General features: G+C 42.7%; 1 protein-coding gene across 2 annotated transcripts in view; it reads right to left on the reverse strand.

Annotated features, from left to right (window-relative positions):
• Positions 1–11,680: 11,680 nt before the first annotated feature.
• The window catches only part of Myc (bHLH transcription factor Myc), a 29,864-nt gene continuing 25,644 nt past the window's right edge, over positions 11,681–15,900 (reverse strand). For both annotated transcript variants that reach the window (XM_076311633.1, XM_076311634.1), the window contains exon 3: positions 11,681–15,576. In XM_076311633.1, coding sequence (XP_076167748.1) covers positions 14,972–15,576 — 605 coding nt within the window. In that variant the 3' untranslated portion in view covers positions 11,681–14,971. The remainder of the gene's footprint in view (positions 15,577–15,900) is intronic.

Here is a 15,900-nt window from a genome sequence, read left to right on the forward strand (position 1 = left end):
AATAAAATTTAACGCATCGATGTAACAACCTATTATTATATTCTTTATCCAGAATCAGTCACTGATCATTTTCATTCAACCCTAGATTTGTGTAATACAACAGTTTTATACACATATCTAACAAATGAAACGATAGTCCATAACATTAATAAACTACAGGAATAAAAAAATTGTTCTCAAAGTTGTTCTTCAAAATGGTTTGGCAATCTTTGATCTGTCAAGCACAGATTTTAACCTCTTTCCTAGTTATGCAATGCCTAATTCTATTCCGTTGTTTCGACAAGTACACTTTGGTATTTCTACTCAACGTAATACGATAAGCTGGTATTTCAAAAGTGATTCCTTTCCAGACGACATACATAAATACCTTGTTTAATTTACGTTAACCAACTCGAGCACGATGTTCGACTGAACGAATAAATCGTAACGTATTCACTTATTTAGTGCACTTGGGGTTCTTCGGTTCTGAATTTCCACGCGCTTTAAAATTTCATTCCCAAGAATTCAAATAAACAAAATCTATTTACGGTAATCATAAAATGAAGTTCCCACAGTTCGACTACCGACACGCACTCCTCGCTATAAGATCACCCTCATCGTTCGAGCGAGGCTTAGAAATTCTTTAGGGGTCCTTCCCGCTTTCGAGCCTTAAATTCGAGCAATATTTGAAATTTTTAGAGGGCGAAACTAATAAACCGACATTATTGAAGTTTTTGGAATACCCATTGTAAAAAGTTCAACTTGGAATACAAATTTGATCAAAGCAATAGCAATAATTACAATCCTATATTTTAGGATTGTAATTTAAATGAAAAAAGTCTGGAATATTTTTATTCCGTGTAAAAATCGCTCGAAATGTGAATAAAAATCGGTTTTTCGAACTTGAAACGTATTTCCTACGTTATTACAAAGTTATGCCCCACCACTTTCTTGTACCGCTCTCGTTCTCGATGTATATAGTATACAAAGACAAACGAATCGAATTTCAATAAATCAAATTTCGCCTATCGTCCGAGAAGTTGTCACAATTCGATTTCAAACAATTTCGCGCGAAACGAACTTGATAATATCCGTAAAAGTTTTTTTCATTTTCGGGTTTTACATTTATTCCAATAGGGACGATACCTGTACTTACGGGGAATAAAATTAAAGATACTATCGGGCTACCATCGGGCGATTATCTTGATGGTTTGGCGGGCAATCCCAATTTTTTGTAGTTTCTTTCGTTACCAGATACCAACGCCAATTATCTCAATTTCTGTCTCTTTCGTTCGAAACTAAAATGAAAGCGGGTAGATTTTTAAAAATTTTCGTTCCTTCGCTAACCATTCGTTTGTTCGTTTTTAATATAGAAATAAAAATAGTCTGTTGGACATTCGGCGCGAAAATTTGCCCATTTCGCCGGGGCTGTCCCATTTTCGTATAGAAGTGTAATTAAACGAGAACCCTTTCGATTTTTTCGTTTCGAGCGCGGAGAATAGTCACCGTTGGACGAATCACGAGAGAGAAAACATTTTTTCTTTCCGTATCCGATGAAATTTTTGGCACTCCTTCGCCGCGTTGAATACGTACGTACGTGCGCGAATTTAAAAGTAAAACAAACAACGGTTCGTTTTACAATTATCTCGAATCCGTTGGTTCGGCCAGATCTTAATCAACCGTACGTAATGCTTGACGCATATAAAACAAGCATTTACATTTCCCGAGCGATTGCAATCCCGGTGAACCGTGTGCAAGGTTATCGCCCAACTTCCTCGCGAGCGGTGCGTAAGAAAATTAAATTTCTACAGAGTGACGACGGAACGTAACACGCCGACCGTGATTCACAGCCTTCCGATAGATTTCTAATTTAGGAAGCGATGTTTCACAAAGTCCGACAGATACGCCCAGACAGGGTAACTAATTCGCCAATTAAGAAACTCAAATCCCGAATTAGTTGGAAATATCGCTGGCGATCGGTTGGATCGAACGAGCCGAGCCTCTCGGGGCTCTCTCACGGGCAACATAGTACTGTTCGAGGAGCATCAACGATCGTCCTCGTCGTCGAGGCGAACCGTGTGATTTATCATCAATTTTACACCCGATAAAAGTTTCCCGACAATTTCGCGTTCAGTCGTCTTCGTGGAATCCTCGATTACACGTAGTATTTCGGAGACCCGTTATATATCATTCGGTTTATTGGCCGCGCGGATGCGTGCACGTTGCCGCTGCTTTCCATAATTCTCACATTTAGCCGCCTAATCGCGGCTGGCCCGGTCGAAATACTCTATTGACGCAACTGCACGGAAAGTTTCCACAGGAAGCGCGAACGTCGAAGGTTAAAAAAAAAAAAAAAGAAAGAAAAGAAAAAGGACGAGTAAATGGACGGGCGAGGGGAAACGAAATAGACGAGACGAAAGAAAGGAGAACGGGAGAAATAGATAGAGATAGAGATAGATAGATAGATAGATAGATAGATAGATAGAGAGAGAGAGAGAGAGAGAGAGAGAGAGAGAGAGAGAGAGAGAGAAAGAGAGAGAAAAAGAAAGAGAAAAGAGACGACAAAGGGAAAAGGAAACGGGGTGGTACGAAAGCCGAAACGGTGAACGGCGCCGAAAGAAAATGATAGAAGAGAGGAAGGAAAAGGGGGTGGGGTGGGGGGGAACGCTCGAAAGAAACGAAGATGGGAAAGAGGAGCACGGAACGAGGGAGAAGCCGGGGCAAAAAGATCGAAAGAAAAAGAGCGGGAGCAGCGTATCTGATCGGAGGAATCGTTAGTTTTCGTTGATTCGGGGGCGCATAACGCCGCGGCCACGATGGCTCTCTCGTTAAATTCCTGCCATGGCCTACCTTCTCTTCGGCTCGGAGTTTCGGATGCATCCAGGCGGCCATTATCTTGCTCTTTATGGCGTCGAATTAATTCAACGAGGGAAATAAAGGCTCGTAAAACCGGTGCCGGTCATCGATCGTAGCCGTTAATCGCCAAAACCGTGATACACGATGCGAGTGAAATGATACGGATGACCGAAATTCGATTACCTTTATTTTTTCGCTATTCCTTCGGGCCACCGCGGATCATTCCGCTCATCGGCGTTTCGCTTCGTTCCACGACCAACGCGACTCCATTTTGCGTAACACCGGAGAGAATCCCCTAGCCATCGGTCAGAGGCGAACAACGACAAGTTCACGCGTGTTGCTTTCGCGAACAGCCAACGTGTAAGAAACGCGAGTTACTTCCAAATCCTTGAACAATCGGTTTACACCCTCCGTCGCGACGCGTGTCTTTTAATCCCCGATGTGGCTCAAATTTCCCCTTCTTCTCAACGACGAAGAATCCGCCCGAAGCAGAATCAATTTCTTGTTTCGTTACTCGGTAAATACAATTTAAAACTTCTTTTTTTCTCTCTTTCTTTTTCTTTCGATACGTTCGTCTCCCAAGACTGTACTCCACTCGAAAAGGTTCCCCACTTGTTCCAATGCGTTCAACGACACTGCTCAAGTTGGACAACCGTTCGCCACAGAACACGCGACGTGTCTACCAACTTTCATTTAACGGAGCGAATGCTTTTAACTGTACACGTAACCGATAAAGTGTACCAACCGGGCTAACTAAATTACTCCGAATAATGCGGTGTACGTTCTGCCAACGATGGAAAACCTTGTAGCGCGTTATCGATAACGAGAATAAAATGCTACGAGAAGGAAGTCTTTGTTCCAGTGCGCAACCTCGAAGAAATTGTTCGGTTTGAACGTACTGGCTCAATTCGATACGTTTCAACACCGTGAGAACGTGTTCTCGGAAAATTTCACCAGATTCTTTTATTCGGTATTCGATCCGAGACACTACACGGTAGAGAGTTAACTCGGTTAACCTATTTCTGGTATATTTGCCAGGAAGAAGGCTCCTTTGCGGATAAAGCGAACTCTGTTCGTTGAACTTTTCGATTCGTACGTGTGTGGTGAGAAAATTGATATTAAATGGAGTTTACGAGGAAAAATATACCACGTATTCGTTCTACGAGATCTCGAGCAGCGTTTGCGTCACAGTTACGGTTCGAAGATACGGAATGGAAATGTATCGTAGAATCTTTCGGGAAGTGAAATCTACGACGGAGCGCAAAACAGGTGTAACGTAGGAGTTTCCAGGTACAAGAAGTAATAGCGTTCCAGGTAAATGATAATAGCTTTATTCGTATAATAAGATAATTCGAAATATAAACGTCAAGGAACTGTCTGACCCTTTTTCCTGAAAAAAAGAAACATCGAAGACTTTCGTTTTGCTAATCTTTCGCTGCTGACCACTAACAAAAAAAATCGCAGTATGCGCATCACTCAGAATTTACATCGCCGTTTAAAACTTGATTATTAACGTCTACCTATCGAGCACGATTTTTCGTCTTAACCAAAAAGATCGTCGACCACCGACACGCCCAGACAACTACACAGTCGACCGAAAAGGAATAATTTGACCCGTTCGTAATGCGTATCCGTTCGTTGACGAAAGAAAACTAGAAAAAAAAAAAGAAACAAAAATACATACCGAGAAAGGCTTTCACAGTGCGATGCGTGTAGGTGCGTGGACGACTTTCTTTTTAACTTTAAGTACAAAACCTATTTTTTCCTCCTATCTTCTCATTCTTTTCCTGCTTTCTCACTCTCTTACCGCTCGCTCTCTATTTTCATACGGCACACTTTCAGTACCAACAAATGCTTATCCGTTTTCCTCTTTGCTCCGCCTTCTCTTTCTCTCTCTCTCTCTCTCTCTCTCTCTCTCTCTCTCTCTCTCTCTCTCTCTCTCTCTTTCATTTTTTTTTTCTCTGTACAAAATCCACCCGTTCATCTTGCGGAACTGGCGAGGGTTACGTCGTTATATAATATGCAAATAGTAAATATAGAGATATAAATATTATTTCTAATAGTATTATTAACTTCTGGTATAAATATTAGTTTTTCATTTATTATTTTCTATCTATAATGTAATATATACCGTATACATACACGTACACGTAAACGCAGATCACGTGCGTGCACGTGTACCTGTACGCGCATACAATCCTTACATATTTGTGAGAGTGTCTTGTTTCACCGATGCGCTTCGCTTATAGTTCCATCTTTTCTTTTTTTTTTTTTTTCCCGTTAACGTGCGTATATATGCGTGTGTAAGGTCAATGTTACATATTCGTACGGGGTGACTCTTAGGTTTCGACGATTTCCTGACAACGTCTGATCCCGAGCCGACCGGGAGAAGAAATATACCGAGTCGGTGAGGACGGCATTGTCGGGGAACGACAATCGCGATGGTTTTCGGTGAAATCGTTAAATCGTAACGTTTCCTTTCGCTTACTTATCCAACAATCTTCGAGGTATAGGTACAGTGAACTCTTTAGGAGGTGGGTCCGTAAACTTCGTCCATTATCCGCGAGATCGGCCGATCACGAATTACAAATTGAAATTGTCTCCATGGAAACGAAACTCGGGAAGCATCTTCGTAGATACTTTACGAATATTTACCATTAATAATTAATATTAATATTATCGATAATATATTATATTATTAAGTGTAACGATTATACGGTATGCATTCTCAATATACGTATATATAAGTGTATAATATAATATATTATATAATATTATATATTAAATATTATTACGATATAATACAATTACGTGAATAGTAATAATTGTTATTACCGTTAATGTTAAATAATTATTAATAGTATTGCTCGATACTTGATAATATAGTAATAGGTATAGTAGCAAACTCGACGATTATCTCCTACCTCTGTCGCGGTGTCGAATCGTCCGAAATATATGTATTTGCCCTTGAGTGGTTTTCCTTTCTAAGCGTTTCCTTGAGAAGCGTGATTTCTTTCGATCGGAACCTAGGCTCCCTTCGTATTATATACTCTACGCTATTCGTATTGTAATTACGTATATAGGTTATGTCGTCAAATGTCGCGCGAATCGAGACGAAATTCTAACGACACCACCCCCGGTTTAAAGCGGCTAAGTCTCTGTAGTGCGCGTCCGTCGTCTTCAACGCGGCGAATCGAACACGCAGGTCGTGCTTTTTCTCCATTCCAGTCTCCGTCTTGAAAGCGGAAAGAGTTTGTCGATCGACAGCAGCGAGGAATAACATTTCGAACTTATCGATTCAATAGAAAGAAAAAAAGGAAAAAGAAAAAAGAAAGAGAAAAAGAAAAACAACGTCGAGAGTCACGCGAAGACGGAAAATCGAGAGAAAAAAAAGAGAAACACTTTTCGTACGTCCTGCGTCTTCACCGTCGCGCAACGACGAACGTTGGTTCAATTTTTTTTTCATTTTTTTTTTTCGTTTTTTTTTTTTTCGTTTTTCGGGAGTCTGGTTTTCTTGCAAAAATAAGAGATTCTATCGGTCTATCTGTATATAATATACATATAATATATAATATAGTATAACATGAATATCGCAGTTCAAAAACCTGTGTATCGGGGTTCCCAATTTCTTTTTTTTTTTTTCTTTATTTCCCTTGCGTTTTCCTTCGCTCCTCTCGTTTGCGATTGTACACGATCCTCTCTCACATCATGCTGCTTCCCCTTTTCGAGAGTCATTTCGTTGTGTAGCTCTGGTTACCACCCGCTCACCGACTTAATTAAATCTCTCTCTCTCTCTCTCTCTTTCTCTCTCTCTCTCTCTCTCTTGCTCTCTCTTTCGCTCTCTCGTTCGTTCGATCTCTTACGCATCATTTCCCAATCGCTCGATCTCATTCACTCTGTCTCTCTCGAACTCCATCGTACGAACGGTTTCCAGTAGCAACGTCATATAAAAATAAAGGGATAAATAAAAAATATTGTTTTGCTCTGAATAAAAAACCTAATGTTACGCTTAAGTATTCTTGTCAAGAATCCTTCCCCCCCCCCTTTCCTACTCCCGTGAAAAAATGGATCCTTAATCGTTAATCTTAACATCAAGGTTTGGTACAACTGTACACTGTTTCTTATACCAAACTATATTTATTTATATACATTATATAAAACTTTCGATTTCTGAATCTTTCAGTCTCACTCGCATCTCTGTCTCCCTTTCTCTCTTTCTTACTTTTTTTCTCATTCGTTCCTTCACGATCGTACTATTCGTTTTACTTACACACGTATGTACACTCGCATACCAGTAGTAGTCATCCCCGTGGCATTGTTTATGCGTGCATTGCAAATCGGCGAACGAATCGAATCATGTCGCCGGCCGCATCGAAAATTCGAAACAAAATGAAACAAAACGAAAACGTAATATAGGAGAAAAGAACTTGGAAATAAAAAAAAAAAAAATCGTTTGTCCAAAATTAACACGGGGGAGGGGACGTTCCTTGTACGCGCACGCGTATCGACGCTGCATCGAAACGCGTGCACGTATCAAATTTACAAAAGGAAGCCGTGAACGCGAGATTCGCTCGTATTCGTAACAAATGAGACGATCGTTTGGACGAAAACTAAAAAGAGATACTTTCCGATCGATAAACGTTACAAAAGAAAAACAAAACGAAAAACAACATTCTCCACGAACGGTTCATTTCCCGAGCGAATGTCGCGCCACTTTGGGTCGTTTATACAATGATAACAATATTATAATAATTGCCTTGTCCTTTCCTAAGCTAAAGCTACGTCGACGAACGTACGTCGTTTACAAACGAGTCATCTTCCTTACACCGCCTGTCTCTGTCCTTTACAGTAACTATGATTATTATTTTTAATGTCTATGTGGCTAGCAGGTACGTTTGCATTCTTCAAAATCGCTGACGGATCGTAGGAATGCGTTTTCTTTTTTTCTTTTTTACCGTGTCTATTATTTTCTCTCCGATGTTAGTTGCGTTGAAGTAGCTCGGTCCCCACCCCGTGAACGTTTATTTCGTAGATTTGCGAACTCTACGAAAATTCGGTTTCCTGCTCAATCGTTGAAGTCACCCGCTGGTCGTCTCCGGGCGTTCACGAAACGCGTAAAAGAAAAATCTCCCCAACGTTCGGAACCGTACACAACCCGACCAAGGTGTACGCGCAATTATTTCTACGTAAAATTACGAAATCGTACGTATCGTTAATATTTTTTGAAAGAAAAGCAACGGAGAAAGATAATTCTCCGTTCCAAAGCCTCGGATAACACCGATACGGCCGCCTACTGTTCCGAACTGGAATTCACAGGATAAAAAAAAAACCGTCACGCCGACCAACTGGAGCAAATCGAGAAGTAGAAGAAAAAAAAAACGATCGAAAACGAGAAAAAAGGAAGAAGAAAAAAGAAATACGCTCCCGCGATCCATCAGCGAGGGTTACTCTCTGAGCAATTTTCGAAGAAATGTCTTTGTCCAGAGAAGGCCTAGAAATTCCAGTCGATTTAAGAGAGAAACAAAAAAAAAAGGGAGGAAAAAAAAAGGGTAAACAAAATAAAAGAACAGGGAAAAAGGAAGAGGGGAAAAATGCATGTTCAACGAGGACTGACGACCTCGGCGAAAGGTGTCCCCCTTTGAGCTAAGTAAAGCGAGTTGCACTTTCCAACTAATCAATTCTAAATCATCGTTTAAATTCGACTAAATAACGCTCGGCTAAATCCGTAACTATGGTTCCTCTTTCAGTCCACCATCCCTTCCCTCTTGATTTGGCACGATACAGAGAACTCACAGGTCGGACACATGAGCAAGTGAAAAAAAAAAGCGGCTAAACGAGGATTACTATGTATTCATTAGCGCGAAGAGAAGGCTACCGTCTTAAAAAGGCGAAGTCTATTGCGAGGTATGTATATTATATACGCGGCGTCCCACTCGACTCGGGCCACTTAACAACGTCCTCTACTTCTATCGACGTGGAAAGAAAACTTCGTTTCGGGAATACGTTGCAAGAACAAAGTTTGGATTGGTTCGTTTACGGATAAAAATACATATTTTTCTTTCCAAGTACTCGTTAAAGGTTGTCAATGCTTCGAACCAAATGTTCGAGATAACGTTTCAGCAAATACCATTGAAAGAACCGATTGGACGTTTCAGAAGCACTTTATGGTTCGTGCCATGATCGTGGGGCAACGAATGCACGCTAACGCGAAGAACGATACGATGTATAACGAAAAAAATGGTGACAGAACATTTTCTCCGACAATCAATTCAACCTTTGAAACGAATCGAATCGACGATTAGAAGAAACAGGATAGAAAGTAGACTACGGGCAAAAGGGGACCAAAGATTCGTGCAAGTATCGAAATTCGTGCAACTATCTAGGTAACCGATGCAACGTGGAACCGTTCCATTTTCAAATTTCGTTCCTTGACGAGCAACCGTCCCCTTTTCGCTCTTGAACCGAACGCAACGAGGTTCGAGTGAACCTACCGTGTCATTAGGTGGCCCGTTTCGAGCAGAACACCCCGTACGATATTATCTCTAATGTATCGTCGAGTTTCCTTTCGTCGGATCGACTAACGAATTCCTATCTTCGTCAAACGCGGAAGAACTTCGAAAACGTGGCCGATACAGCTTTTTCCCTTGTTTCTTTTCGATCGTGAGACCCGCGCGCGCGGAACAAACAACGCGGATCACCGATAGATTTTTACGCGGAGAGGAAGAGAAACATATATACCTATTATTTTTTTCCCTACATCTTGTGTTTTCTTATGTACATAAATACAGACATTGTACGCGAAGGTATCCGTAATTCTCAGAGACCGAATTCAAGATTAAAAATTAAGGCGTCTCTTATTATCCTGAGTATGTGAACAATGTTCTGTATAATTATTCCGACGCGTCGGAAATCCGATTCTTCGTCTATAAAACTTTTTTTCATTTATTTAGTCTTTTCGTTTCATTGCTGTGTTTCATTTAATAACATACGCGCGTTCGCTTCTGCTTCCGTGAGTAATGTGATTCCTAGAATCGCGTAAAGCGTGGTTTTTTTCCTTTTTTTTTTTCGCGTGTGTGTGTGTGTGTGTGTGTGTGTGTGTGTGTGTTTTTTCCTATTTTTTTCTTTTCAATTTTCTTCCTTTTAATATCCTTCAGCGATCGCAGGCTTAACGTATAAAAAATATGTCAAAAATATAACGGAAGCTACACACCTAGAATCGCGGACGTAAGAACGTCGAAACTCTACCGTGGTTAATTATGTAAGGCCTTTGTGCATCGTTCAGTGCTTGATATTCTCTTACTGGTGAACCGCTAATTGTATCTCTACCAAAACGAAAACGAAGAGAAACGAAAAACAAAAACGTTCGTGAATCAACGCCCTGTCTGTTTCTTTTTTTCTTTTTTTTTTTTTCATTTTCTTTTTTCTTCTTTTTTGTATCTTTTAAAGCGTAGAAACCAAATCCTTTTCCTAAATTTCTACACTTCGAACGGATTCTGTTATACTTCGCGGTCCTTGTACGATTCGAGTAAAACCGGCATCGAAATCCCGTGTTCGCTACAAGGACACGTTTCGCGGTAACGATTAAAAAACGTCGGAACGATTCGACCAATTGGAAAAGAGAGAAAGAACAAATTCCATGCGTCAAGGGGCCTTCGACGAAGCCAACCCTCCGAACGAACATCTCGTACGGTTCTCCTGCGTTGAATCCGAACCCCCCGTCATCGGGCCCGTACACCCCCTCGGCCATCACGAACAACGTGTTCACCCCCTGTTCTAAAACTGCATTATTACACACTGCGATTATATGTACCTATATAAATTTGAAGCACTTGAGTTGCAATTCAGGTTTCGTCGTGTCGTCGATTAGTCTTTAATTAACCTGTACCCGTGTTAGCGCGTGTAACGCAATGCGTGTCCCCGGTCTGTAACGTGTGCATGTATTGTCGCGAGTGTGTGTCACGCGCGTACGAGGAACGACGACGAGTAACGCGTTCGAGAGATTATTTCCGGGCGCACGTGCACGTTCGTTGCTGCTGCTGCTGCTGCTGCTGTTGCTGCTGTTGCTTACGATCACTCGGTCGCGTCGATTCCCAAGCGCCCCCGATGATCTCGTCGCGCGTTTGCGCCTCGTAACGCGTCCGTCGGCGGTCAATCTGTTCTTTCCCCCCGATGCGACTTTCCGATCCCTCTTTGATTCTCGCGCGCGGCATTGTGGGCCGTGCATTCTCCGACGGCCCTCTCTCCCGTGATACGAGAGAGTTCAGTGTTCATGCGTTGGTAAGCAAGTGTACTTCGCGAAACTCGTGTATACTACGCGCCCGTATATCCGTACGCGCGCGTATTATCATGGGTGTAGCACGTATATGCTTGTGGTATGCGTGTGATTGCGTTTACGTATGTGTTTTGCGTGTGAGAAAGCTTGTCACCCGGAAGGTACTCCCCTTCCGTAACTATTTTTCTTTTCTTTTTTTTTTCTCTCAATAGCCCGTAAAAAGTATGTATATAAACGAATACTGTTACCTACAAATGTAATGAACACATTATTTTGCCTCTTTATCTCCCCCCCGCGAGAGCACCGCACTCGCTCGCGTCTCTTCGATAAACAGATTTCTGCGATCGGCCGCGACGACATTTCATTACAGTATACGTAGAGATATATATATATATATGTGTATATATGTGTGTGTGTGTTTTTTGTGTGTATGTGTGTGCGCGCGCGCTTGTACGCACACATCGTGCACACACATGTGTGTATGTGTATATATATGTATATATATATATATAATGCCTAATATAATATTATATATATATATATATATATATATATATATATATATACATACATTCTCATCTTTTATCGATTTATAAACCTTAGTGAATAATCGCGCAGCAATCGTTCACGTGCGAACGATCGGTTCGTTGTAATAAAATTATAAAGAATCATCATTCTGTTAGCGATGAAATGCTCGAAAACTCGTAACTAAAACTCGTAACAATAATAATAGTTATGATAAATGTTGATAATAAGAAATATTAATAATAATAGTAATAATAATGTTAAAGTCAATAATTAGTAATGTTATTTCTCTTTCCACGCGCTCTCTTTCTCACTTTCTCTCTCTCTCTCTCTTTCACTCTCACACACACACACGTACACACAGAGACGCGTGGCCGCGAGCGCGAGCGCGCGCGTTCGTGTATATAATTTTTAATATATATGTATATATGCTTGTATGTCACGTATGCGTGTGTGTATGTATAAATAAACCTATATGTATATATACGTATTATATATACATATAATATGTACAGTACTTATATACATTTAAAAGCGTAGCCAGGCCGCGATGGACCTTACGGAAAAATCTTCTTTTCTTTTCCTATAAAACGCGTTGCCGTTTATTTTACGAGCACCGTGACGAACAAAACTAAAAGATAAATCGAGCTAAACATCTTTTTTTATTCCAAGGGACCGAGAGATCCACCTCTCGCCACGAATTTTTCATCAGCGGCAAAGCTATTTTTTATTCTTTTCTCGAAACGAGCACACGTCGGATCGATTCTGCAAAACAAAAAATCGTTCGATCCCTCGCTCGGTTCGCAGAGGCGCTGCGTCTCCTTCCTTCGTCGAGCAATTTTTCGATGATAATTAACAGAAGAAGAAAAAAAAAAAAGAAAGAAAAAATGAATAATAATAATAATAATAATAACGATCCGCTACGGAGGCTCTTCTTTCGTATCGTTTGCTCGTTGCAACCCGTGCAGCATCGTGAAAGCCGAGACCACGCTCGCGAGCGCGTTATTTCTCGATCGTCGCGAAGGAATGAAACGGAGGCTCGAAAACGAACGAAACTAACCATTCTACGACCTGTCGTCGTCCGTGTCCGATTTGCGGTAATCTCCGGATTAGAAGAAAGAGGAAGAAGACGGACGATAACACTTGGATGCGAAATTGAACTATGTTTCTACCGCGAGCGTGAAACGATCGAGAAAGGGATCGCGCGAAATTAGGATTTAAGGTACGCGGTGAACAAATGCTACGGTGTGTCGTGTCTCTCCCTGTGTGCTAGATAGGAACTGTTCCCACCTACACGCTCGTGACTCATTCGCTCACCTACTTGCAAGACTCCCAGAATACAGCCACTACTACGATAGATGCATTGGATCGTACTATTCGAAGGCGCTACACGTTGGAACTTTTAAAGATCGCACAGCGATCATCGATCGGCAAATACCTACCTATTTAACGACGGCGATAAAAACGCAAGATTGTTGGGAGAAAACAATGGAATTTGACAATCGAGAGATTGGCTAATCGTAGGCTGTCGCTTTCGTACTAAATGGCATCGTTGAACGCGCTCGTAATCCCACGAAACAACCGAGCACGATCGAACGTTCGATCCACTCGACCGTGGAATCGTCTGTTTCGTTCATTTCTGTACGAACCCGTTCAAAATTTCAGAGGACACGCAGAGTTGCGAAGATTGTACGAGGAACGATTGGGCGAGAATCGCGTTTGTCCGTGCTCCGCGAATCGATCGCCAAAACTCGCTCGATAACCGAGACGCGTTATTTTTCTTTCGCTCGATTCGTCCGTGAAAATTCTATCGCTGTCACGGGATGTACTCGATTCTTTCGGTTTGAACTTTTCGTGGAAAATCACTCCGCGAAGGATACTTCCAGGAGCGATTTCTTTTCCAGTTATCGGTACGAGTTTTGAAAAAAAAGAGAACCAATTCGTCCACCGACGATCAAAGTCTGCGTGTTTTTTGCTCCTTTAAAAAAAAAAAAAAAAAAAAAAAAAGATACACTCGGAAACCGGTTCGACTATGAAATACGTTCTAAGACCAGTTGGTTGAGAACTGGTGATACTAGCGGTCGATAAGTTGCGATAAGTTTCGTTTCTACGCTTCGCGCGTACGTTTCGCTATGCCGACGAAATTCAAACGGAACGAGATCGAACCGTGGTCGACGAAATTGTTCGGACGGACGAGTCTCGTCTCGATCCTTTTCGACTTTCGTCGGATCGGTCTCGATATTTAAATGCGAGGCTTTCGTTCGAAACGAGGAGAAAAATAAAAAATGAACGCGCGACGCGACGCGCAAGTGTAAACGACGAACAACGTCTCGTTCGCGCGTTGTTCGTCTCTCGATCTCGAAATGCTTCGAACATTGTTCCGTTGCCGTGTAACGTGTTTTCTTTCTTTTTTTTTCTTTTTTTTTTTTTTTGTTTTTGCTACAAATATCCGCGACACCACGGTTCTCGAGTTCCTTGGAACCGGTCTTAGTCCATAATCGGCGCGATGAAACGTCACCGATCGAGAATTCGAACAATAAAAATAGAATTGGCTTTATCGAAACCGATCCAAGTTCACAGTCCCGTATTGCTCCGCGGCGCGCTTTCGTTCGCGAATGCGAAGAAGAAAAAAAGAAAGCCAGAGCATGGCAGTATCGAAATCTCTCGTCGATGGTTCGTCGATGGTTCGTCGATACCAGCCGAACCGAGTGTCTTTCTTTCCCGTCCTTACCGATACCCTCTCTCGCGATCTCGGCCGTCTAACGTTTACCGATCGATCCTCGTTCTCTTAGCTCTCCGAGACAAAAACCCTTCTTCCAAAGTTCCTTGTCGGTTCTCATCGATTTCTTCTAATATTTGGCACCAATTGTTTACCGTATTCTGTTCGGTGTGCGGGTCGTCGGTATAATTATTCAACTCTTGCATTTTCGGGTAAACGAAAACGTGCGCGGTCCCCGCGTTCTATCCATTCGACCGATCGTAAGATTTTCGGTTCAACGTTTCGTCGTCGAGGTTTCGCGGTTCCCATCGAATCGTGAATCGTAGAACCGTAAACCCGGGCGTGTTTTTCTCTTCCGTCGAAGCGAGCTTCGCGGCATCTCTCTCTCTCTCTCTCTCTCTCTCTCTTTCTCACATTCTCTCTCTCACTCTCTCTCTCGGCGCGGCGCTAAAGAGTCGTCTTCCCTTGCGCCGCGAGCGAGCGCGGTGTCGTTCGCGCGTAACGAAACCGCGTCTCCGGGCGTCGAGCGGGACTGTTGCCGATCCACTTTCAATTAGACTCAAACGTACCGAGCAGGGTAGTTGGTCGGCCGAATCTGATACGATTCTCCGAGTCTCTCCTCAACGCGTCATGGCGAGACTCCTCCGTAGCTGACTGAGTCTTGCTCTGAGCTTCTCCTGCCGCCTTCTGAGATCCGTGACGTTGGTCACGGTGATCTGACCGATCTCGGTCAACATATCACAGTACATGGCCGCCTGCCTCAGGATCGCGACTTTCGGTGCCTTCTCCTTCGACTCGACCGCCGGCACGAGTACGCGTAGCTCCTCGAACGCGTTCCGGAGCTCTATCCGCCTCTGACGTTCCATATTGTTGTGCAAACTCCTCTTCTCGGTGTCCAGCTCGTCGTCGGACGAACTTCTCGATGCTGTCTGTACGGTCATCTTCATCGCAGGCGGCGACACTGTCATACATCGTCCTACCTTGTTTCTCCTCTGGTATGTTCTGTGACGCGCCCGTTTCGCCGGCTTGTGGTCGGGTTGCGCGGTTCTTTTCCGCGCCGGGTTCGATGGCGGCCGGCCACGCGGTCTTGGGGCCGGTGTCTTGTCTTTGAACGCGGTGTTCACTGTTAACTGGAAGTGCTGTTGGTCGGCAGGACTCGGATACGTTGGCAGGGCCGCCGGTCTGCACGGTTTCTCGAAGGTCACCACGTCTATCTCTTCCTCCTCTGAAACAAACGGAACAGAAAGACGCGTTAGGCTCGCTCGTGTACACCGCGATTAGGAGCTACTGTGACCGATGTATCGCTTCGACCGGGCTTGGATTGTATTTCGAGCGTGAAAATCGAATATTCATCGTACGGGCGTAACGTGTACCGTTCTTCGTCATTATTCGTCGTAACGAACGAACGCTTCGAATGGAATACATTTTTTTTTTTTTTTTTGCGAAAATGAAACGATTTTTTTAGAGCGTATAAACATTTTATTAAATTACATATTCTCCATTTTGGAAAAGGAAATGACTTTCCGAACGACCTGACAATTCCTCGAGA

This window comes from Ptiloglossa arizonensis, chromosome 5, assembly GCF_051014685.1.
Source record: "Ptiloglossa arizonensis isolate GNS036 chromosome 5, iyPtiAriz1_principal, whole genome shotgun sequence".
In the NCBI taxonomy this organism is placed as follows: Eukaryota; Metazoa; Arthropoda; class Insecta; order Hymenoptera; family Colletidae; genus Ptiloglossa; species Ptiloglossa arizonensis.